This window comes from Sturnus vulgaris, chromosome 5 (assembly GCF_052056855.1).
Source record: "Sturnus vulgaris isolate bStuVul1 chromosome 5, bStuVul1.hap1, whole genome shotgun sequence".
NCBI classification, from domain to species: Eukaryota; Metazoa; Chordata; class Aves; order Passeriformes; family Sturnidae; genus Sturnus; species Sturnus vulgaris.
This window is the reverse complement of record NC_142247.1, coordinates 27,351,072-27,375,659: the sequence shown is the minus strand read 5'-3', so window position 1 is coordinate 27,375,659 and position 24,588 is coordinate 27,351,072. Positions and strand designations below refer to the sequence as shown.

The 24,588-nt window shown below is 44.9% G+C and overlaps 6 protein-coding genes and 1 long non-coding RNA gene across 8 annotated transcripts; 3 read left to right on the top strand and 4 right to left on the bottom strand.

Moving 5' to 3' along the window:
• The first annotated feature begins 4,842 nt into the window (after positions 1 to 4,842).
• Positions 4,843 to 5,296, top strand: LOC106863100 (histone H4). The gene has a single exon (XM_014892446.2). It carries the CDS (start codon positions 4,882 to 4,884, stop codon positions 5,191 to 5,193), a length of 312 nt encoding a protein of 103 aa, XP_014747932.1. The 5' UTR covers positions 4,843 to 4,881; the 3' UTR covers positions 5,194 to 5,296.
• Positions 5,297 to 5,967: 671 nt separating this feature from the next.
• On the bottom strand, positions 5,968 to 6,495 carry LOC106863092 (histone H2A type 2-C). Its single transcript, XM_014892436.2, has one exon. It carries the CDS (start codon positions 6,419 to 6,421, stop codon positions 6,032 to 6,034), a length of 390 nt encoding a protein of 129 aa, XP_014747922.1. The 5' UTR covers positions 6,422 to 6,495; the 3' UTR covers positions 5,968 to 6,031.
• Positions 6,496 to 6,594: 99 nt separating this feature from the next.
• On the bottom strand, positions 6,595 to 7,749 carry LOC148223616 (histone H3). Its single transcript, XM_088165185.1, has one exon. It carries the CDS (start codon positions 7,682 to 7,684, stop codon positions 7,274 to 7,276), a length of 411 nt encoding a protein of 136 aa, XP_088021311.1. The 5' UTR covers positions 7,685 to 7,749; the 3' UTR covers positions 6,595 to 7,273.
• A 1,147-nt stretch (positions 7,750 to 8,896) lies between these two features.
• LOC148223614 (histone H2A type 2-C) lies at positions 8,897 to 10,507 on the top strand. Its single transcript, XM_088165182.1, has one exon. The coding sequence runs from the start codon at positions 8,966 to 8,968 to the stop codon at positions 9,353 to 9,355; it is 390 nt and encodes a 129-aa protein (XP_088021308.1). The 5' UTR covers positions 8,897 to 8,965; the 3' UTR covers positions 9,356 to 10,507.
• On the bottom strand, positions 9,456 to 10,478 carry LOC148223615 (histone H4). Its single transcript, XM_088165183.1, has one exon. The coding sequence runs from the start codon at positions 10,476 to 10,478 to the stop codon at positions 10,167 to 10,169; it is 312 nt and encodes a 103-aa protein (XP_088021309.1). The 3' UTR covers positions 9,456 to 10,166.
• A 6,237-nt stretch (positions 10,508 to 16,744) lies between the features above and the next one.
• On the top strand, positions 16,745 to 17,533 carry LOC106863080 (histone H1.01). The gene has a single exon (XM_014892423.2). It carries the CDS (start codon positions 16,786 to 16,788, stop codon positions 17,464 to 17,466), a length of 681 nt encoding a protein of 226 aa, XP_014747909.1. The 5' UTR covers positions 16,745 to 16,785; the 3' UTR covers positions 17,467 to 17,533.
• A 1,895-nt stretch (positions 17,534 to 19,428) lies between these two features.
• On the bottom strand, positions 19,429 to 24,580 carry LOC148223613 (uncharacterized). Of its 2 annotated transcripts, none has more exons than XR_015803845.1 (3): positions 23,991 to 24,580; positions 23,088 to 23,200; positions 19,429 to 21,288 (listed from the first exon to the last, which is right to left on the bottom strand). It is a non-coding gene; the product is annotated as an uncharacterized LOC148223613 (long non-coding RNA). The 2 variants fall into 2 exon arrangements; XR_015803846.1 differs by having other exon boundaries at positions 24,341 to 24,580.
• Positions 24,581 to 24,588: the final 8 nt, after the last annotated feature.

Below are 24,588 nucleotides of genomic sequence, written 5' to 3'. Positions count from 1 at the left end.
ACAACAACAACAACAACAACAACAAAAAAAAAAAAAAAAACCACAAAAAAACAAAGTCAGCAAAAATGCAAGGGGCCAAAACCTTTCTGAGAACAGCAAATGATGATAAAAATATGGACTTTGTTCTTTACTATGTGTATGTTTATTAGCTTAATGCATTTTTGCTTTTTTTCACACACAGTGAAAAGGTCCTTGGTCAGATATCAAAGAATAGAATTATTTGTATTTCAGAGTAATTTGGTCTTCTAAAGCTAATCCAAGCAACTTGAAAAATTGTGTTCTGGGCCACCCTGACATGGTTTAAATGTCGTCATCAATGGGAGATTGAGGACACCTCAGGCCTTTAGACACCTGAAAAGGTGTACCTGAAAGGTGAACAACATTAACAGAAGCTGCATTATCTACGGCTCCCCAAAGTAATTGCCTCCTCCTGAATCAAGAGTGCCTCGCTTTGACCTGCATTTTGTAGTGGAGTCAACCAAGGAAGGGTGACACCACACAATCTTTTCATAGCAGCCTCTCCATCAGCACAGAATCCTGGTTGATCAGACTAGTGAGCAGTTCGCTTTTCCTCCCCACAGCACTGCAGCACTTCTGTGTGTTTTCTGCCCTCCACACTTTCCTGCTTTTATGACAGTGTTGTCTGTGACTTTTGGTGCAGAGTAATGTGCTGAATCTAAATGTCACTTCCCACTCCAGCCAGAAACGTGTTTGGAACCTATGGGGGACAGTGTCCTTGGATACATCGTGCATTCACAGCTGGTCTGCACTCTGCCATCTGCCTGGCTGGTGACACCCCAGACACAGATGTGACACCCTTCCAGGTAAATTTGTGTTGGCAGGCAACTCATTTTTTTGCCTCACAGGCACTGACAGTGGCACCCAGACACAATGTAGGCTAAGAGCCAGAGCACTGTGCAACACCCCATGCAAGGATGCTCTCCTTAAGTGGTGCTGCCTTCCTGTTATTCATCAGAGGTGTAAAGGTGAAGCAGGTACTGGCTCTAGACAAGGCTGTTTGTGCCATCTTTCTAGAGCAGGAATATTGCAAGTCTGCATTTGGGAGCTCACTGTATAGCTGTTTTCCCAGAGAAGAGAACAAAAAGGTTTTGAAGAGTTGTTCGCTGTAGCAGTGTTGTGCTGTAGTTCATGTTTTTACAGTGCATGCTTTGCATCAGTGCAGTCTGGTGCCAGAGAAGCACTATCTCAGGTCAGTATATTGTCCAGATTGTCAGGGTGGTGCCTGAATTTCCCCCCCATATATTAATGAGGTCAGCAACTTGTCACTTCTGCTGTCATACAGTTAGGAAGTCAGGAATCTGAGTGCAGAGGCTCGTGAGACTTTATATGTATAGTTTCGGCACATTCAGGAAGAACATATTTCATCTATTTTGCCTGCAAATTGCCTTGATCCCAGAAAAGATTGGCTTCCATAATGAGTGTATTAAAACTAAATCATATTCTTTCTGGCACAGGTTTTTTTCTGCTTTGGAACTGCAAATGCCATCAAGATTTTGTTGATTTGGTTTTTTAATAGGGAATAGAGTAACAACTTTAACTTTTGTATGCTGTTTGAGATTCGTAGTTTGTAATATCTGACATTTAATTGTGTAGTTGCCTGGACTAGCACAGAAGGCCAGCACTGAGCAGCAGACATCCAGTTGTATAGAGGTGGTAAGTAAAGAGAAACCTGCTGGGGTTTGGGTTTGCTCAAACTGCAATGAGACCTTGGAAACTTAGTAGCTGAAATTACTCAAAGCTGTTGAGAAAGGGGCCTGGTGATCAGTAAGGGGAGCATTTGAGCAATTCTAATGTTAATTGTCAATATCTAAGGCGTGGTCTTTTTAATAAAAAAATTCACTAGGATAAGAGAAAAGTAAAAGGAAGAAAAAAAAAAAAAAATAGAACCAAAACCTAAATGGAGGAAAAAATTGCAATCTGTCCTTGTTTTATTAGCTCGTCAGAAGAAATCAGGCCGTGGTATGCTTGAGTACATAGAAAGGCTTTCAAGGGTTGTCACTGTCAGCCACATCAATGGATGAACACAGGAAATTTTGTTTGCATTTGACACTGATGAAAAAAACCAGCTTCTTAATCTTAAAGTCTTTTTGGGTTTAGATTTTTATTATTTTCATTTTACCACATGTTCTTATTGTCCCTACATGGTGAATGGTCTTAGCTTTAGTTTGTGGTTTTGTTTGGGTCTTTCGAGTTTGTTTTGTTTTCTTTTTACCTTTCCCTGGAGTAACAGAGTAATCTAGTATGGTCCTCTCAAACTTGAGGGGGGCACAAGCTCTATTAGGCTAGTATGGGGAATACAAAAGCTGTAAGTCTGGGAAAGGTCAGAAGAATACACAATGTAGTAGTATAACTTGTTTCTTAAGTTAGTAATATCAGCAGGGATCCAGAGTGGGGAGAAATTAATGGATTTTATGAGCAGGACAGCCTTGAGATTCTGCTCTCTTTGAATTGCATGCTGGAGACATAACACTTGAAGAAATGAGTAATTAACAGGAAACTTTTTTCTGGACCAATATCCCAACTGTGACAGAGGTTAGTAAATAAAGAGGGTAAGAGCACTAGCTGATAATCTCATCAAAGTGGTCCTTTAGATGTAGGGATACATATTGAGAAAGCAAGAAAATTACAGCCTGAAAAATATTCCAGGCCGGAGCTTTTCAGCTCTGTTCCCAGCCGATAAGCTGGTCCAGCTCAAAGCTAGGGAGAATTTCTCCCAGGGTGATCTCTTGGTCAAAATAAAAAGGAATTAATAACAAAGATAGAATAACTGTTGTGGTGTGTGACCAGGCCCTGGGAATGGGGTGTCTTCTCTCTGAACCCATCACCTTTTCTCTGCTCTTGGAATTGCGATTCATGCTATAAAACCAAGTCTGTTCCTGAATAAACTTGTCTCTTTCTTTCCTGTCATGAAAGATGACCATGTAGCTGTGCATCTTTTTTCCGCCGCACTTAAAGGGTTAAAACCCCTTTCCACGGCTACACTTTAGATTTAGTGCTTTGTAGGCTAGAGACTCATTGTATCGGAAGGGATGTCTTAGGACAGGGATGAATTAGGGAGACGCAAATGGATTTTTCTTCTTTGTATGTAGCAGTTGCTTTCTGTAGACAAAACATTTTTCATGTTTTGGGATGCTAAAGCAAATTACAAATCATAATGTTGAGGAATAGGTGAGTGGGAGTGATATATGGACAAATGAGTGATATACATGTGTACTACAGGGACTGTCATAGTGGAGATATCCATTAATGTGTGGTTAGCTGTCCTCAGTGTGCACCTATGTTATAAAATGCTGCTGGAAAACATGCATGAAATGGAATAAAATATCCACCAGCAAAGAAAGTGAACTGAATACACTTCTCTGCAGCTGCAGAGATGAAGATAATACATGTGAAACAGGGGGAATGGCAAGTCATAAAAAAGAAGAGATAAAAAGGAATCATAGGTCTTCAAGGCCAGACTGAGACATTCTTATATAAAATATCAGAACTGAAATATGCTGTGAAACAATTACTTCACTGTTGTATTTTTAGACCCCATCACTTTTGCAGGCTTACTCTGCTGGAGTCACTGTGACTAAGGCAGAAAAAAAATGCCAGAGTCAATGAGAAAAAAGCTTGCCAGACTTCACAGAGATCTTTCCAAGCCCTTCACCTTCAAGGACTTTCCTCCGTCTCTGTGTGAGTAATGATGTGTGTATTTGGCCATGATGAACACAGGCAAATTCTCCATATTGGAATTATGTTAATTTCATAGACCCAGTGGGTCCTGAACTACAAAGGGAGGACTGCAGGCATAGCCAACAGAAATGAGACATGGATTGAAAAGTCATTATGACTGATTTTTAGAGTCACGAAGTTATACGAATATTACAAAGACAAATGTCATAACTTTCAACATACCCTTGTGAAAGGAAAACATATTACACAAAAGAAAGAGTATGCACTCAGAATTGTGTCAAGCCTTTGAAAACATTGGGGTACACATGGACATGGGTGGCACAGCCATTGTTGTTGTGCGTTTGACATAGGTTAATAATTTGAATCAAATTAGAAGTGATTACCTAATAGAAATATAATGCTTATTGTATATCGCAGGGATGTCAGGAATTTACTGTTAAGCAAACAGCAGAGACAAAAAATAAAGGGTGAATGGGAAGCAAACACTGGAAACACTAGGATAGAAAATAAAGGGTCTTCAGTTCACTGCTGAAAATGTCTTGTGCAGATAGGCCACTGATACAATACTCTAAGTCAGACATAACCTGCTTTAAGAAAAACAAACACTTCCTTCTTGACTAAAGTGATCACTAAGGCATGATTTTCCTCATGCAACATGGTATATAAGACATATACTACGCTAAGGTCGTGAAATTGAACAAAGAATTCTTAAGTTTCTCAAATGGGTCTCAGTATATCGAATGCCTCAATGGAACCTGAGAAGTGAACAGATACGGTCAGCATGGCCAAAACAATCGTGCGCGGCGGGCGAAAGACTGCCACGTCCCCGCGCCAAGGCACTACGGCAGCATTAGAGAGTAAAAAAAAAAAAAAAAAAAGGCGTGTCCATTCTCTCCAAGACCGCAGGGGAAAAAGCAGGGAAAAGCGGTTCGGGGAAACCAAGGGGCTGGTGTGGTGCACTGCGAGCGAGGCGGGGGGGCCGAGACGGAGGCGGGGGCAGGAGCGGAGGGAGCAGCCGGGGCCCGGGGAAGGCTCCCGCGAGCGGTGAAAGGGGCGGAGGCGCAGGCGCGGCCCGCGCCCGCCTTGCCCGCCCCTGCTCCCAACCAGGTCGGACCACAGCATATAAAAGCCGCGGCGCGGGCGGCGCTCCAGCAGAGCAGCAGCGAAAGCAGCGGCGCAGTCATGTCTGGTCGCGGTAAAGGCGGCAAGGGGCTCGGCAAGGGAGGCGCTAAGCGCCACCGCAAGGTGCTGCGCGACAACATCCAGGGCATCACCAAGCCGGCCATCCGCCGCCTGGCTCGGCGCGGCGGCGTCAAGCGCATCTCGGGGCTCATCTACGAGGAGACGCGCGGTGTGCTCAAGGTGTTCCTGGAGAACGTGATCCGCGACGCTGTCACCTACACGGAGCACGCCAAGAGGAAGACTGTCACGGCCATGGACGTGGTCTATGCCCTCAAGCGCCAGGGTCGCACTCTCTACGGCTTCGGCGGCTAAACTTCTGCCTTCCTACCAGACTATCTAGACAAAGACCCAAAGGCTCTTTTCAGAGCCACCCACATTTTCTTTAAAAAGAGCTGTATTGCTTTATTTGCGGTTTACCGTTGTTTTTCTGTCTCCTATTTTTTTTTTTTTTTTTTTTTTTTTTTTTTTTTTTTTTTTGTGCTGTTAAAACAGCACCTGTCCTCATCCTCCTTTCAGTAGATCGTGATACTGCTCCGTAGCGGATTTCAGGCGAGGAAAATACCCAAAACCCATACAGATAAAGAGAGTAAGTTACCCTGCCCTCTAGCAATTCACGGAAATCGCGATAGCCAGAAACTCTTGACAAGGTGCCGCAGCGTTTTATTCCTTATTCCCTATTTCCCGCCCGTGTGTGAAAGGGAACTAGAGAAACAATTGCACGGCCGACAGTCAGTGTGTTTAACCCTTCCAGATGGCGCTGGCAAGCGCGGTAGCACGGGCCCCGGGCCAAGGAGGGTTCAGCGCCCGCTCAATTTCCAAAAGCCCGCGCAGACCACCATTGCCTCCGCCAATCACATTCCGCGTTCCCCTCCTCCCTCGCCCATGCCACCACAGCAGCTCCCGCCGCGCCGTGAACAGTGCTCCAACCGATCGCGGCCTATGACGAGAACGCAGCCCACCAGAACCGGCCCGCGATGCCCATAGCAAAGCCGCGCCGAACACACGCACCCCAAAATAAACACAGACTTAACTCCCCTCCCCACTCCCCTGATCCGCAGGATTCTCAGGCTCTTTTTTTTGAGGCTGTGGGTGGCTCTGAAAAGAGCCTTTGGGTTTTGCTTCTGGGCTCGGGACGCTTTCCCCGCCCGATTTACTTGCTCTTGGCTTTGTGGCTCTCAGTCTTCTTGGGCAGCAGCACGGCCTGGATGTTGGGCAGCACGCCGCCCTGCGCGATCGTCACCTTGCCCAGCAGCTTGTTGAGCTCCTCGTCGTTGCGGATGGCGAGCTGCAGGTGGCGGGGGATGATGCGCGTCTTCTTGTTGTCGCGGGCCGCGTTGCCCGCCAGCTCCAGGATCTCGGCCGTCAGGTACTCGAGCACGGCCGCCAGGTACACCGGGGCGCCGGCGCCCACGCGCTCCGCGTAGTTGCCCTTGCGCAGCAGGCGGTGCACGCGGCCCACGGGGAACTGCAGCCCGGCCCGCGACGAGCGCGACTTGGCCTTGGCGCGCGCCTTCCCGCCCTGCTTCCCGCGGCCGGACATCTTCCCTCGCTCGCTCTGCGAACAAGCTCCCGCTCACAACGACAAACAGAAGACGAGTAATCGCCGCCCTGAGCCCTCCGCCTTTATATCCCCTCCCTTCTCGCGGCCGCCGCCTCCTGATAGGCCGCGGCTCCTGTCGGGGCACGCGCAGCCCAATGGCGCAGCGAATCTCACGCGGACCAATCGCGAGGGGCGCAGCGCCGAGAGGCTCCGACCGCGCTCTCCGCGCGGCCAATGACGAGACGGACTGGGCGGGCCTCGGGCCGCGGCCCCGCCCACGACGAGCGCTCGCTCCCGCCGCCGCCGCCGCCGCCGCCGCCCGGACCGGTGGGGCTGAGCTGCCCCGTCCTGCACCGTGTTTGCTCTCGCGTGTTTTATGGTTCTTTTAAAGGCCTCCGGGCTGCACGCTGCGGATCGGGAGATCTGAGTAGAGGAAATTAAGAGAAAGAGCGAGACAGTGGGCCGGTGTCAGTGAGCGGGAAAAGGGCGGCGGATGGGACACGCAGAAACTGACGAGACAATAAATGTTCCCTTGTTCCACGCTGGATATTTTTCAGCCTGATATTTTAACTGTTTAGATCCTTTTTTCGAGCTTAGAAAACGTCATATACTGCGCCGAAATAGAAAAACACAACTTATGTTAATATCCCTTAAGTTAAGAACCTAGAACAACACTCTATCCACATTCTAATTGCATATTTTCAGTGCTTTTTTTCCTTCACAGTATCCATACAAATCTAATGGAAACGTCCGAGTGTTACAGCTCTTTTTACTGTGTATTGGAGTGGCTCTTAAAAGAGCCTTTGTGTTGGTTGAAATTTTTTGTTACAAATTGTATGGTTGTGACAAGGCTTATGCACGCTCGCCACGGATGCGCCGGGCCAGCTGGATGTCCTTGGGCATGATGGTGACGCGCTTGGCGTGGATGGCGCAGAGGTTGGTGTCCTCGAAGAGCCCCACCAGGTAGGCCTCGCTGGCCTCCTGCAGCGCCATGACGGCCGAGCTCTGGAAGCGCAGGTCGGTCTTGAAGTCCTGCGCGATCTCGCGCACCAGGCGCTGGAAGGGCAGCTTGCGGATCAGCAGCTCCGTGGACTTCTGGTAGCGCCGGATCTCGCGCAGCGCCACCGTGCCGGGCCGGTAGCGGTGCGGCTTCTTGACGCCGCCCGTGGCCGGCGCGCTCTTGCGGGCAGCCTTGGTGGCCAGCTGCTTGCGGGGCGCCTTCCCGCCCGTCGACTTACGCGCTGTCTGCTTCGTGCGCGCCATCGCTCCCACTCAGAGCAGTCAGGAAGAACTCAATAACAACAGTAAAATGCTGAGCCTATTCGGGTGATATTTATAGTACTGCTGCCTTCTCTGATAGGCAGACGGGTACGCGCTGAGTTTCATTGGTGGATTCAAATTTTAAAATTCCCGCCCTTGTCAGACCGCCTACCCTTTTGTGTCTGCTCTTACTGAATACTTCGTGGTCTTGTAAAAAGCCGTAATGTATGCTATTACTGTTTGTGAAACGGCTGAGACTTAGTAGAGCTGATAACTTACAAAATTTATCTTGACTAATAAACCATACGAGGTTTAAAACGTATTTTACATTATGCAAGCTTATGATTACATCTTTCTTATGTCACTTTATCATCCCTCAAGTATGAAATTTTTGCTTTTAGTGGATATATATGGAGGGCCAAGAACGAAAAGTTTTTCCTGGAAAATATTTATTTTTAAATGCCTTAAAATATCGTATGAAATATGCAAAATATATTGGGGGATGAGTATTAGTTGAAAAACCTCAGAAAGAAATTAAAAAGGGATATTAAATGCAGTCATTTTAGCCCAAGAATGAAAAACTTCCTGAGCTTTTAGATTTTTATTGAAAATACCTTGATACGTAAGCTTTATTGAACAGTTGTGAAACAAGGGATAGGTCTAGGAATCAAAGCTCATAACCGAAGGTTTAGATGCATTTTGGGTTTTAAGTGAAGAGCCCCTCTATTAGGTCCCGACAAAAAGGCTGTGGCCACTGCTGACTGGTCAGTTTCTGCGTGTCCCATCCGCCCCCCTCTTCCCGCTCACTGACACCGGCCCACTGTCTCGCTCTTTCTCTTAATTTCCTCTACTGAGATCTCCCGATCCGCAGTGTGCAGCCCGGAGGCCTTTAAAAGAACCATAAAACACGGGAGAGCAAACACGGTGCAGGACAGGGCAGCTCAGCCCCACCGGTCCGGGCGGCGGCGGCGGCGGCGGCGGCGGCGGCGGGAGCGAGCGCTCGTCGTGGGCGGGGCCGCGGCCCGAGGCCCGCCCAGTCCGTCTCGTCATTGGCCGCGCGGAGAGCGCGGTCGGAGCCGCTCGGCGCTGCGCCCCTCGCGATTGGTCCGCGTGAGATTCGCTGCGCCATTGGGCTGCGCGTGCCCCGACAGGAGCCGCGGCCTATCAGGAGGCGGCGGCCGCGAGAAGGGAGGGGATATAAAGGCGGAGGGCTCAGGGCGGCGATTACTCGTCTTCTGTTTGTCGTTGTGAGCGGGAGCTTGTTCGCAGAGCGAGCGAGGGAAGATGTCCGGCCGCGGGAAGCAGGGCGGGAAGGCGCGCGCCAAGGCCAAGTCGCGCTCGTCGCGGGCCGGGCTGCAGTTCCCCGTGGGCCGCGTGCACCGCCTGCTGCGCAAGGGCAACTACGCGGAGCGCGTGGGCGCCGGCGCCCCGGTGTACCTGGCGGCCGTGCTCGAGTACCTGACGGCCGAGATCCTGGAGCTGGCGGGCAACGCGGCCCGCGACAACAAGAAGACGCGCATCATCCCCCGCCACCTGCAGCTCGCCATCCGCAACGACGAGGAGCTCAACAAGCTGCTGGGCAAGGTGACGATCGCGCAGGGCGGCGTGCTGCCCAACATCCAGGCCGTGCTGCTGCCCAAGAAGACTGAGAGCCACAAAGCCAAGAGCAAGTAAATCGGGCGGGGAAAGCGTCCCGAGCCCAGAAGCAAAACCCAAAGGCTCTTTTCAGAGCCACCCACAGCCTCAAAAAAAAAGAGCCTGAGAATCCTGCGGATCAGGGGAGCGGGGAGGGGAGTTAAGTCTGTGTTTATTTTGGGGCGCGCGTGTTCGGCGCGGCTTTGCTATGGGTATCGCGGGCCGGTTCTGGTGGGCTGCGTTCTCGTCATAGGCCGCGATCGGTTGGAGCACTGTTCACGGCGCGGCGGGAGCTGCTGTGGTGGCATGGGCGAGGGAGGAGGGGAACGCGGAATGTGATTGGCGGAGGCAATGGTGGTCTGCGCGGGCTTTTGGAAATTGAGCGGGCGCTGAACCCTCCTTGGCCCGGGGCCCGTGCTACCGCGCTTGCCAGCGCCATCTGGAAGGGTTAAACACAGACTGTCGGCCATGCAATTGTTTCTCTAGTTCCCTTTCACACACGGGCGGGAAATAGGGAATAAGGAATAAAACGCTGCGGCACCTTGTCAAGAGTTTCTGGCTATCGCGATTTCCGTGAGTTGCTAGAGGGCAGGGTAACTTACTCTTTTATCTGTATGGGTTTTGGGAATTTTCCTCGCCTGAAAGCCGCTACGGAGCAGTATCACGATCTACTGAAAGCAGAAAGAAGACAGGTGCTGTTTCAGCAGAAAAAAAAAAAAAAAGGAAACACAAAACCAACGGTAAACTAAACTGCAAATAAAGCAATACAGCTCTTTTTAAAGAAAATGTGGGTGGCTCTGAAAAGAGCCTTTGGGTCTTTGTCTAGGTAGTCTGGTAGGAAGGCAGAAGTTTAGCCGCCGAAGCCGTAGAGAGTGCGACCCTGGCGCTTGAGGGCATAGACCACGTCCATGGCCGTGACAGTCTTCCTCTTGGCGTGCTCCGTGTAGGTGACAGCGTCGCGGATCACGTTCTCCAGGAACACCTTGAGCACACCGCGCGTCTCCTCGTAGATGAGCCCCGAGATGCGCTTGACGCCGCCGCGCCGAGCCAGGCGGCGGATGGCCGGCTTGGTGATGCCCTGGATGTTGTCGCGCAGCACCTTGCGGTGGCGCTTAGCGCCTCCCTTGCCGAGCCCCTTGCCGCCTTTACCACGACCAGACATGATTGCGCCGCTGCTTTCGCTGCTGCTCTGCTGGAGCGCCGCCCGCGCCGCGGCTTTTATATGCTGTGGTCCGACCTGGTTGGGAGCAGGGGCGGGCAAGGCGGGCGCGGGCCGCGCCTGCGCCTCCGCCCCTTTCACCGCTCGCGGGAGCCTTCCCCGGGCCCCTGCCCGCAGTCCCCCCCCTCCTCGGTTTGCCCGATCTGCTTTTCTCTGCTTCTTTCTTGCGGGCGGTGGCCCCGGCCCCACACCTCTCTATGAAGTTTTGAGCCGGTCCCCGCGGTCGAGCCGATCTGGGCTCGGTGTGTCCAGCCTCAGGTTCCTCGGCGGGTTGCAGCCCGCTTCGTCCTTGTACTGGAGTTCGGCCGGCCGTGCCGACTCTGCGAATCTTCAGCGGGTGTTGGCGCTGTGCTCTCCCGGTGCCGTGTTCCCGAAAAGCGTTAAGAGCTACTTTCCTCTATTTCGTCTTTTTCTCTTCCTCCACCACCTGCACATCATGTAATTTCTTTCTAACATTGTCACATCGCTTTTTTTTCTAGATGCCATAACAGTTAGAAGCATGTATTTCTCTTCCTATTCTTACTCTTTCAGTTTTACAAGTAATATTTTCTACCTTACTGTGTTGTTTTACCTACAGCACAACATATATTTTTTTACCCTGTTAAATTTAGGTATCAATAACCTACTTCTTGTGAGTGCTCTTTTTTTTTTCCCAAGCATGGGTGCATGTCTTATGGTTTGATTTTATTTTCTGATATGTGTAACACTATATCCTTTAATCTCATGTTCTTCTGATGCTGTTAACTGTATACCGGGAACTTTATGACAGTACTTCATAAATAAACTTAACCAGGTACAGCTTACAGAGAAGATAATTGCGAGAAAAGTGAATGTCCGCTTCATTAGTCTTTCTCCTGTTTTAGATATGGGTTTTGGGCCCACATATGCTCTGGAACCCTTTTAAGAAACATTTCATGCAAATGTTTATATATATCCTAGAAAATAATGAATAACCTAATAATTTTTAAAGCCACAGGCTAATCATGAAAAGTATTATGCTAATCGATCAGAAAAATTCTGCGAGATTTTCCTACAATTTTTCTTAATTTGTTTCTCCTGTTTAACTTTTCCTAGATATGATTTTTCTGGAGGCGGGCATTATGCTTTTCTGAGGCATTTGGGTTTTTTGGTTGGTTTGTTTTTTTTATTTCAGAAAATCAGCACAAAGATATTATTTTATGCAGAAGATATTTTGATATGCATGTTACAAACACTAAGGCGATTTCTTTATATTTAACCGGTGAATATGTGAAATGTGAGCATGTCAGGTGTAAAACTGAATCCCAAAATGACTCCTAGCAACAGGAAGAAGCAGAAATCACTGTGAAATGGCTGCTTTGGGCTTTATATGCCCCTACACATTTACAGATATGTAGAGCCTTAGAAAACAAAGTTTCAAGCACACTGTATTTTTATTTAGCACTTTTTTGAATTATATTTTCCTTCACTTGTGAGCAGTCTGGTTATCTTCCCCGTTTTTATCTACTTCAAAGCGTGCTGAAAAATTCACCTTATAGTCTCCTTTTAATGCGCAAGGGCTAAAATGTTCACAAAACTGAAAAGCAGCAGGGGCAAAGTTTTCCTTGAATTTTGGTTGTTTACTCAAAATTCCAAGAGCTGAAGGCTGGATGAAAGTTCTCTTGAAAGTTTTGCTTCATTCGTCTGCAATTTACACCACTAGGTAAAAAAGAAATCTTCCTCTTTGGTAATGCTCAATAAAGAGACTTCAATGAAGCAGTATTAAGACAAGAGGAACATCAAAAATAAAGGAGATATGTCAGTCTCTTTTTGTACAAGAAACAATTGATATTTTAAGTTAGTTTAATAGAAACTGAAAACGGAAAAAAAAAGTCCTGTATGTTTTAATGTTACAATGCAAGATGTTTTTTGTTTAAACTACAACATGAATTTAACAAGTCTTCAAACAGGCAGGCAGACATTCCATTCAATGCAGAAAGACCCGGAGTGTGGTCTAAGGCAAGCCCCAGAATCTGACCTGTTACAAAGTAATAGGAATTCTGTTAACTGGTATCAATGGAGCTGGGAAACACCATGAACTGATTTTACCACGGAGAATAAAATAAATCCATATAGGTTAGAAATTTGCCAACATCATTGACTTCCCTCACTACACTGTATGAAAACTTTATTTGCTTATGCCATATCTGGAGTTTCCAAAGGGCAATAACCTCTTCATTTCCTGTAGACAAGAATGCCTCATTCACCTCCTACCCTGACAATTCTGGGAAGAACTCCAACATGGTTCTTAGAATATCACTGTAGGTCACAGCGTTCTTCAATCAGCTTTGGGAATCTGACCTGGAAAGTGGCTCTTTCTAGTCCACGCTCCTTTCTATATGCATAAAATGTCCCTTCTCATAATTCACATATTTTTGCCAGATCCAGCAGCAGATTTAGGTCTAATGCTGCGTCAGAAACTCATTGTGTTCCACTTAAGAGGAAAAAAACTTGCAGTCGATTTGTGTTTCTGCATGCTGAGCAAGAGGATTTCTGTTCTCTCAAAGATATTAATGGATAAAGGTTGAAAGGCAGTGATATAGTTTCTGTACGTATTTGAATGGTGTGAATTTGAACTTCTGTGTTTTAAAAATAGTTTCATCTCCTGAAAATGAGGCATGTTCTATTGCATGAGGAACAAAGAAATAAAATTTATATGTCTTTCAAACGTGGAATACAGACTTTTTTAACATTCTGAAGTGCATATCTCAATATGAGCCTTGGCCTATACCCATAAAGAATTAGATATATAAAATAAATATGCTGTAGAACCAAGCCAAGACCCTCACCATTGTGGAAGCCACAATACTTGGTGAAGAATTTGGTGCTATTCATTTAGGCATGGGGTATATGAAAATACCAAAAAATCAACATTTTGTATAGGACATTTTGACTATACTAGTCGTTCAGGAAAATAAACGCCAGTAGGCACAGGGGAAAATAATGGTGGCCTATCACTCTTTTAAGCAGAAGGAGCAGGGATTCATTCTTTATTTTACATTAGAACACGTGTGCTAGGCATTAGCTTTGAAATTTGGCATTATAACACAGAAAAACAATAAATTTTTACTACCTATCTATTCATCTTTGGAACAGGAGCAAGAGTAGATGTCCAATTTCTGTCAGCAATCTGCATAAAGTTGAATTAATTTACATCGTGTGTGGGATTTTGATGCAGAATATGAACCCACTTGACAATGACTTTTTTTTGTTGTTGTTGTTGTTGTTTTTTTCCCTCTCTATTAACCTTCTAAAAATATTCTGGTTAGAATCTTTGTATAGGCCTGTGCTAATTCATAAATATGTTTATTCCCTGGAAGGAAAGCAACAATATTTGACTAAAATATTTCAGTGTTTCTACTGACATTTGCTTATTTTAAAAATATGGGGAAGGTGAATGGAGTAAAGATACCCAAACACAACTTCTACATTAAGAAATTATGGAATGTCAAAGCCTTGAGAAGCTTTCCTGCTGCACATATGCAAATGCAAAATGCACCAACTTGCTTCGTTAAGCACATGTTCTCTTTTTTGGTGTTTTTTTTTTGTTTGTTTGTTTGGGGTTTTTTGGGTTTTTTTGGTTTTTTTTTGTTTTGTTTTGTTTTGTTTTTTGTTTTGTTTTGGTTTTGGTTTTTTGGGTTTTTGTTGTTTTTTGTTTGTTTGTTTTGTTTTTTGGTTTTTTTTTAATAGTGGCTGAAAAAATAAATTTTAGTCTACAGTAGCTGAGACACTTAGAGTTACTTGCTGGATTACAATACAAATACTTGGGTGATTCTAGGATGTTATGCTTGAATATTCAAAAGCAAAACAGAGCTATTAAAAAAAAAAAGTCAGGCAAATTATCTCGGACTTGCATCAACATTCAGATCTGCCCTTCCTGTCCTTAGGTTAATGCCCACATTTGTTTTGGTGTCCATTGAATAGGAGTTCATAATGGTTCATTTCCTGTGAGCATCCACTGCCCGGTACTACCCACCAACCTGACATTTCTTGGTCTCTCACAGTGGGTAGAGATTACCTTTAAAGCTCAGTGATAATTTACATGAAGGAAAGATGGGTTAGGGAGAGTAGAATCACATCTCTAAACACTTTCTGGTTTCTCAGTAAATCAATATACAAACATAATAGTGAAAATAAAGAAAAAATACTAATGTTCTGTTTATATTTTAGGAATCTCAGAACTCCTTTCTCCCACAAAGAAGTAAGAAGAAATAAAAAGATTACCGAGTCATTCAAGGATTGATAAAGATGACAACATTTCTTGTACAAGCCCAGAAAACTGACAGAAAGCTGCCACTAAACGTGACTATTGTGACACAAACAAACCACTTATATGCTAATATCAAGGGACTAGAGAACTATAAATTTTAGCACTAGTGCCCCTGCGAGGTTTTGAACTCTCTTCTTGGCTATGGGGTTAGCACTACTAGTTTAGAAAAAATCAAATTTTCAGCATTCTCATGGTGCTCAGTAGTGTTACAGAAGGCCTTCAGCCTCCCCTAGTAGAGGAAATAAGTATCAGATTAAATGGGCATTAAATGTATTTTCCTATTTCTGTATTTAATCAAGAAACAATACAGCATACTGCAGGGTCACGCTGTAGTTTTGTTTTACTCGTTATTGCAGCCAGGTTATCCAAAACGTGCATTTACCTTTTGTTTATCGATTTATTAAGGAAGACCTCACTAAGCTGTGCTTTTTCAACGTCTATCTTCAAGCAGAGATAAAAAAAAAAAAAAAAAAATTAAAATCTCAGGGATAGATTCAGTACTTCTTCTGATTTTAGCAGTTTAGATTTTTCAATTAAACACGGGTAATAAGAAAAGAACATGACATTTCTCAAATTACCCAAGTCACTGTATTTCTTTATTTTTACACCCTCAAACAGTGGGGACTCTACGTGCTACAGACATTTCATTCACCCTTTCACACCTGCTTTTAGCTCTGAATATAGCTGCTCAAACTTTTTAGGAGCTGGTGATAGCCCGGATATGGAGGGTAGGGAACACAATACTATTGCAGGCAGACTGTTAAGTGCTTGCTATTTGAAAGAAAGCAACATTGCATTGAAAAAGAAGAAAAAGAAAAAAGAGAGAACCCATCCATTGTTTCTAATATCAAGCTGCCATTTCCCGGGCCAGGAATTCTCTTGATAAGATGTAGGTTTTGCTCTTCTGAAAGTAGGGAAGTGGTGAATCACCAGATGGTGCTATCAAAAATAAATCCACACTCAAAATTAATTCATTAAAACCGAGATATCAGTTTTGCTTTAAGTGTCCTGGCTACTCAACATATTCTCAAAAGACGAATTTTCAGTTTTAACTCCCTGTACATTTCAAAATTCAGTGCACTCCAGATTCTGTTTCCCAATCAGTTTTAAATAATTAAGAGACAAGGAGTAATAATTACCGTACGGATTAAGACTAAAAGCGGATATACTGTAATTGCAGTTATCCTGGTTTCGGAATTTAATAAACGAAAGCTACTTCGTTAAGATTATATTGAAAATGCAATGACAGGAATATCAGTCTTCAGAGGGGGCACGTCGCTGCTTTGCTCCACTTAAACGCCGAAGCATAAGGAAAGTAAGAACGATTTTCACACACGCTGCTAAAGCACAAACATCTCTCCAAAAGGCAGGGGCTGAGACACGGTGGCTGCTGGAGAGACTGAGCGAGGTGATTTCGGAGGGAAGCGGCTCAGCCGAGGGAGTCAGCTCTGCATCAACGTCCGGGACCATGGGGCGAAACTGTGTTACTTCCTCGGATTTAATATCGATTTTCTCGGAGACCAACCCTTCAAACCACTCTGTTTTTTACCTGTTCTATAGAGAACCTTCTAAAGAACAAAATTTCATGCCGGTTGTACCCATTTAGCTCACGGTAAAATTTTAATTTAAAATATAAACCGAAGATTTCTGTCTGCCGAGGTCTCTGCAGCTGCCCGCCGCTGAGTTTCAGTGGCCGTGTTTCCCTCATCTTTGCCCTTTCTAACGGGAAACTCTACTCGCTTGTAGAACAGACTCTCCCCTTCCCTCCCGGGAAGAAACGGGGTGCATGGGCGGCAAATTTCGTGGAGAAAAACTCCTTTTTGCACCGTGAAGAAACACAACGGGCGCGGCGGCGGGCGGCGGAGCGGAGCGGCGCGCGCCAATCAGCGCGCGCGGCGTTGCTATAAAAGGGGCGGCGGCGGCCGCGCTTCCATTGTTCGCCCGGATCGTGCAGGAGCCGACATGGCCGAGACCGCTCCCGTCGCCGCGCCCGATGTCGCCGCCGCCGCTCCGGCCCCGGCCAAAGCACCCGCCGCCAAGAAGCCGAAGAAGGCGGCGAGCGGCTCCAAAGCCCGCAAGCCCGCGGGGCCCAGCGTCACCGAGCTCATCACCAAGGCCGTGTCCGCCTCCAAGGAGCGCAAGGGGCTCTCCCTCGCCGCGCTCAAGAAGGCGCTGGCCGCCGGCGGCTACGATGTAGAGAAAAGCAATAGCCGCATCAAGCTGGGCATCAAGAGCCTCGTCAGCAAGGGCATCTTGGTGCAGACCAAGGGCACCGGCGCCTCCGGCTCTTTCCGTCTCAGCAAGAAACCCGGAGAAGTCAAGGAAAAAGTTCCCAAGAAAAAAACTGCTGCAGCTAAGCCCAAGAAGCCGGCGGCTAAGAAGCCGGCCAGTGCCGCTAAGAAGGCTAAGAAGCCGGTGACGGCGAAAAAGAGCCCCAAGAAGGCGAAGAAGCCGGCGGCGGCCGCAGCCAAGAAAACAGCAAAGAGCCCCAAGAAGGCGACAAAGGCTGCCAAGCCCAAAAAAGCCGCGGCAGCAGCAAAGAGCCCGGCTAAGGCGAAGGCGGTGAAGCCCAAAGCAGCCAAGCCCAAGGCGGCCAAGCCGAAAGCAGCCAAGGCCAAGAAAGCAGCTCCCAAGAAAAAATAAATTTTGCGGAAGAAACCCTATCTGCCTTGCAGATAAAACCCAAAGGCTCTTTTAAGAGCCACCCAAATTTTCACAAAAAGAGCTAGAATTCTCTTAATAAGTTTCTGTGTAACGCGCGTGCAATTTAAACTTTTTTTTATTGCTGTCTCTTTTAGGTGGACCTGGTAACATTTTTGCGCTCTTGTTTTTCGCCGATGCAGAGCAGCACCGCAGTAGAGTTCACCGCGGCACATCTCATTTAAAAATAAAATCTCCATGCATGGGTGCAAATACCTTCCGGTTCACCGCGGGAAGTCGGTGCGAACCAGAACTCCTCGGGGTAGTGAGGCACCGCTCAGGCCTTAGGAGGGGGCATGGGGGTGGGGATGCTGCAGCTCCTCGTAGTTAATCTCCCATCAGCCGGGAGGCGGAGAGCTGCGCGGGGAAGCGCCTCGGACCGCCCCCAGGGCCCGGCAGATTTCGAAAAGCCCGCGCTCCGGAAAGATTGGCCGTCGCTCTTCGGCTTTTCTAGTACGCAGCAATTTTCGGGTTAAAAAAGCGCTCCACCTTTTCCTTCACATTCACTTGGCGGAAGAGGCTTGCGGACTCCCTGGTAGGTTTGTATCGCCTCTCCCACCACTCGGGCTTTTTCACTCCCAGTCCAGTTTAGTGCCCGCTTTGGGAACGGTAGGGCCGACGGGGTCTGAGAAGTTCAAGGTTTCAACCCGCCTTGGTGCTTCGCATTCCTCCGCTTCGGTGCTCAGACTCTCGCTCATTGGAGCTGCCGCGCTCAGTTCTTTGCCGGGTGTTCATTTTTGCGGACTTCGAACCTTAAAAACTTTGTATTTTCTGCACACGTATCAACCTATAGCTCTGGTCACTGGCAATTCTCCCGTCTCGGTTTAAATGACGAAGTGCACACTTCTTTTTACTCTGAGGAAGTGGCTTATTGTCAGTATGAGACGATCATATATGGGTAGGGATTTACTTTGTAATGAGAACAAAGCTGGAGCAAAGTTGATTTTTCACTTAAGAGAGAACTTCAATGTTTTCAGAAATTGTTCCACACAACAGGAAAGTGTGTATTTGTGCAGGGACGCTGAAGGCACTGTATATATAAGCTCCAATGGTTATACTGTCCATTGAAGAAACACATCAAACCAAAAATTCCTGTTAAACTTGTAAAGCTGAGTTCATCAGCATAGCGTAGATACCCACTGGAAAAAGGGACTGCAGTGGCAAAGAGCAAGAGTGGTCTGGGAAAACTGATACTGCAGGCATAAGTGTAATGCCATATTTATGTCAACTGCACCACTGACATATCAGTCAGTAACCCTAATTCATCGTTTCTCATCCAGCTTTCTCCTCAGCTTGCACACTGCTAGCCCTATCGATGCCATCTCATCTCAGCTATGAGAGAGCAGGGCACAACTCCAGACTGATTCTCCCTCAGAAAAGGCTCATGTTGAATTACCAAGTCACTGACATGGTGTCTGATCACTGCGTGCCCCTCAGGACCCCACATCACCTTCAGCAGGCTTCTCTAGCTAAGAAGCAGATTCCTATTCTGGACAAGAAAATTTAATAGCCTCAGAAAATCTCGGGATATTATTTTGCTATCATGGCCTAAATTTCTTGCTAACCTACTGGACTGAGGTTCAACTGTGTGATTCATGATTGCGGTGAAGAGGGAAAACATCTCACTCTTCTATGACATATTTTTTTGACAAATGGTGATTGATTTATTTAGTCAAACATGTTAAGATACCTCATGATACAGGTAAAAGAAAGAAAATATATGAGCTCTGCTCAGTATTTTCTAAGGTGTGCTATGTGCTGGTGCTTAGCGTCTGGCCATACTTTGACAAAAAACAGAAGGATATATTTTACTATTAAATGCTAAGCTGCCCCAAAATTTGAAGTAAGGTAAAAACAAACAAACAAAAAAATTCAAAACAACAACAAAAAAACCCAACAACAACAAAAAGTTCAATATTGCAATTTATTACAAGCAAGACCTGCTTTCATTTGTTTTCTCTTCCATAGCTTTTTATTTCACCGATGTACATACTTAGTATATGTCAATATCAAAAGTCTATGGTATTCCAATAATGGCAAATGAGCCACTGAGTTAGATAAAGGTCTACATATAGCAGAACAGACATAGGAACCGGTCAAGAATTCTGTTTAAGTTACTCCCCTGAGAATAACAAATCACTTTCTCTGATGAACACTTTTTTCATGATGGGTTTACAGAATTTTTCATCAGCAGTAGTCACCACAAAGACTAATTGCCTGTCAAATTACCACAAAACCAGGTTAATTTCAAACGTATGTTTCTTTATATTTTCTTTCTCTCTTAGTGGGTTATGTTATTCCCATGTTACTTGTGTATCTTTTATGGTAGTTGTTGTCAGGTGGAAGAGTTTATTCTGCATGGCCTCATCATGTCTTTTAAAAACAATTTAAAAGGTCTCCCTTAAATTCTTAAAAACATCAAAGGTGGACTTTTATTGCATTTGAAACTTCCACTAGTTTATTAAGAAATCTGTGTTTGATAGAAAAAAATTAGAAGCTAGACTTCCATATAAAGAAAGTTACGTTAATTCAGGCACAGATGTTTAAAATTTGTGCTGGAAACAGTGTTGATAAGACAGTTTTAGTTATTGCTGAGCAGTGCTTACACAGATCCAAGGCCTTTCTGCTTCTCACACCCCCTCACCCATGAGGAGTCCAGGAGTGCACAAAGAGTTGGGGGGGATGCAGCCAGGACAGCAGATCCCAATGGACCAAAGGGATATTCCAAATCATAAAGTTTCATGCACAGCAGATAAAATTGAGGGGAAGAAGAAGGGAGAGGAGTACTCTGGTGATTGCTTTTGTCTTCCTAAGTCACCATTACTCATGATAGAGCCCTGGTCTCCTGGAGGTAGCTGAACACCTGCCTGCCGATGGAAAGTGATGAATCAATTCCTTGTTTTCCTTTATTTCCCTGGCTTTTGCTTCACCAATTAAACTGTCATTATCTAAAGCCACAAAGTTTCTCACTTTTCTGATTTTCTCCCCCATCTCTGGGAATGAGTGAGGGAGCAGCTGCATGGTGCTTAGTTGCTGGCTGGGATTAAACCATGACAGCGGGATAAAGCGGGGAAAAAAAAATCTTTCCTATTATCCTGGGCTAAATAAATTGGAAAATGTAAGTTATGTACATTTCAAAGCTAAATTTGTTTGGAGGTTCTCAAAAGGAAGGAGCTCAGTGGTGAAACACCTACAATATATGGGCAGGAAGGTGGGGACAGCCAGTGTAGAGTCTGGAAGAGTGAAAGATAAATAGCATTAATACCAGATCTGTTCTCTGCTGCTTGCATGTCAGTACAGATTTGAACCAACTTGAATTTGGGTACAGAACCACTTTTCAACTAGACACCTTTGACATAGTAAGATTCCACAGCAGAGTTTTCCTTCCACAAGTTTCATTTTTACTATCTAGATCACAATGCACCCAGTGTATTACTGGACACAGGGTTATCAGATACTTTTTTTCTGTGGGAATTTGAGATCTCTCCTCTCTACATAACATAAATTGCCAAAGCATAATTAAGTCATCAGTGTGACTCCTGGGATCCCCATTCACTCTCCATGCTCAATTTTGGACAATTATTTATAGACTTGGAGCTGCATTCTGACTTTCATTTTTCACATAGTGTTTTGTTGAGCTCTTTGCATTTCCATTCCCATCTGAATTTTGTTCATCATTCCTGAATGAACTGCTGAGACATCAGTAAAAGCCTCAGTGACTGCAGGATTCTTTTTTCAATGATTTCAGGATTGGGCTACCAGCAGCTGTGGAAAAATTGAAATGTAAAAAAAATTAATAATAGGATTATGGCTTACATTAAACATTGAAACTTGATCTAGTAAAAGAAGTCTCTACCTAAAGGGCTGTAGCTCACTGTCTATGGCCTGCACTGCACCTCCTGTGTTATCTGTGCACATGGGGAGATGCAATGTTGATGTCAAGAGAGAATGACTGGGTTGAAGGGGGAGGTCCTGTGAAGACAGGATGGTCACACTTTGGCTTGGAAGAACAGCACAAATGGAACAAGGTCATGATCTGAACTTTGAAGGACACATGGCCAAAAAAATAACTTTTGCCTGATGAAGTTAATTATATATTAAATTGCACACTACCATATGTGCTAATAATTTTTAAGAAGTCTGTGCTACAACATATACAACTATATTACTCAATTTTCCACCTAGATCATGCCACTTTTAAGAGGGAGAGTGGGATAAGATTATGCTGTATATAAAGAAGACAGAAATTTAACCTGTTTGGGAGGAAGACAAAAAGACCTTAGAGACAGTCAATAGGCTACTCTCCTCTCCCTCCTCCTAGCTGGGCAGGCCTCCTTGGTAAGATTCTTCACATAATAATGATAGTAGTAATAATAATAATAATAATAATAATAATAATAATAATAATAATAATAATAATAATAATAATAATAATAATAGTAATAAATGGGTTAACACAACATTAGAGTTCTTGTTGGAGCTCTATCATAGTGCATTTAGCACTGGCAGTTCTGAATTTGTAGTTCTGTTGCTTCAATAAAGTTCACTGTTCTCTAGTCTGTGATTACAGAAGTTCTTATTGAATGCAACCAGATCTATAGATCTGAAACTGGTAAACGGCACTATTTGTGAATCTGTGCTCAGGCTTCTTATTTGGCACTACCAGGCTTACAGTGCTGAATTTGCAGGAATCAGAAATGAAGGCCAGCTGCACCCAGCCCCTCTGACCTCAGAGTACCAGCTGGAATGCAAGGGTGTTCATTTTCTGCCAAGTTTCTATACTCTTCTATAATTCTATAATCTATTCTATAACGCAACACAGAGGTTAGTATGTATGATCTTTGAATGTCTCTTCTAATGGAAATGATTCAATGGGTCTTAAGTTAATTCTATCCAACAGACCTCACAGAACATATGATATTTGATGTATAATTTAGAATCAACTGTGAGCGAAGAAGAGCAGGAACTCAGCTCAAAAAATACTCCCCTTTATTAGTTGTGTATTTCTGTCATGAGTCAAAAACTAATGCTACGAACAAGCATGTATCTATTTTAAAAAAAATCCTTTTCCAAATGGTTTCTGATATTTTGCAAAGCAAACAGACAGCAAGAGACAGAGGAAATTATATGTAGCCAGAAATCCTTGGGCAGAAGCAGCTCATTATGGAGTAAGATTTATATTCGGAGGCTTTGCCTTCATCTTATTCCATTGGGGAAAAAAACCCCAAAAAACAGCAGAAAGAAAAGCTTTGCTTTACAGAACTGGATAACTTATCACAAGCTGCTTAGGTATGTGATTTGCCCAGGATTTTGTGACAGCCTCATGGCAGGCATCTGCAAGTGGTAACAGCTCTTAAGGAAGATCTGTGATACAGTCAGTCAGTCCCGGAAATATGATTGAGCAGACTGAAGATTGGATTTTCATAGCAGAGTAAGTTCAGGGAGTTCTGCAGCAGGTAGTGCTAAATTGCCCTGTTGGTAATATCCTGGGGACTTGCCTGTGTAGTCAGAGAATGAAAAATCTGCTGCAAGCATGACACCAAGTGTATTATTACCAGACCTACCTTACTCCCAAAATCTCCTGGAAGTGACGGAATAACTGACTACAAAGTGCCCAGTTTCTTGTGATAGCCCGATCTCCCACAGCAATCCAGTCATGGCCCCTGAAATTCCCTCCCTGAAAGGAGAAAATTTGCATCAGGAAAGATATTCTGAGCTGTGGCATCCCCACTGCATTCCAGAAATATCTCCATAGCCCAGATGAAAATCCTATCAAGTTCCTTTGGGAAGGAGCCTTTCTTAGAGGTTTGAAATGTTAGGATGTCACTTTCAGTGTCTTGGTATTGTCTTGCCCCATTTGGGTTTCATTTGGGCCCATGCTGAAAAGATGGTGCATGAACACGTGACAGATCCCATTGTTTTCATTTATCAGTGAGAGAGGGGCCATTGAACAGTGATTTCTCTGCTAACACGTGCAGTATCTCTATCTGTGGTCTGTGGGAAGATAAACGGATTATTGTTCAGTCTTTTGTTGTATCCTCATGAAAGCCTTCCTTACATAAAGCTGCCCAGCCACTAAGGAAAAAGAAAAAACACTATCAAGCAATCAAAAAACATCCATGAGAGGGCAGCAAACACTCAATACAGGAAACTTTTTTAATCCTTCCAGATAATTTTTAGGCAGAAAACGGTCTAATTAATAATTTTTGCTTAATACTGCTTGATTTCAACAATAAAATCTCAGAATATTTTCCTCCGCTGAAAAGAGCAAACCCAGAATTAATAAATACCCAAGAAATGCAAAAGCACTCTTCTTTTTAAGTAGTTAATTTTTCAATCGCTCTAAAAATACCCATGCTCTTGTATATGCCACCAGCGCACTGGAAAATACTGTAAAAATATTCGTCCAAAAGAACACTGTTAAATAAAAAAGGAAAGTGGAACATGTAAAATGTGAGTTAGCATACCTGTACTGCTAAATTCACCTTGAGATATCATTCAGAGATGACGGGAAATTAAGATGTGAAAAAAACCCCGAGGACAAATAGAATTTCGGAAAAACACGATTGGACAGAATTTGCTGCAAGATTATCCATTTTTTAAAAAATAAGGTAACTGTATAAACAGGGAAGCCACACACAGAATCCATACAAACAAGTGAAACTGAAATACATAAGTCATACATAATTAAAAATAACAAATCAGAGCGTAATTTCAGCGAAACAATAAATGGGGTAACTTTCTCTGAATGAACTTTTTCTTCTAAATGATCACGATATAGCAAAGGTTTAAAAAATACTCGAATCATTATAAATACCAGACATGTCGGCCTTGCTATCTGAAGCACAAGAAAGGAACCAGCAAAGAGACAGAAACATCGAACCCCTTCTGCCTTGGGGAAGGGAAATTCACACAAACCCCGAAATTTTTTGCTCGCAGGTCTATGCGACAGAGAAAGACGGGAGACGGCGGGAGGCAGACGGCAGCCCCACCCCCTTTCCGCTGCAGTCCTCAACCAGGTCGGACCACAGCATATAAAAGCCGCGGCGCGGGCGGCGCTCCCTC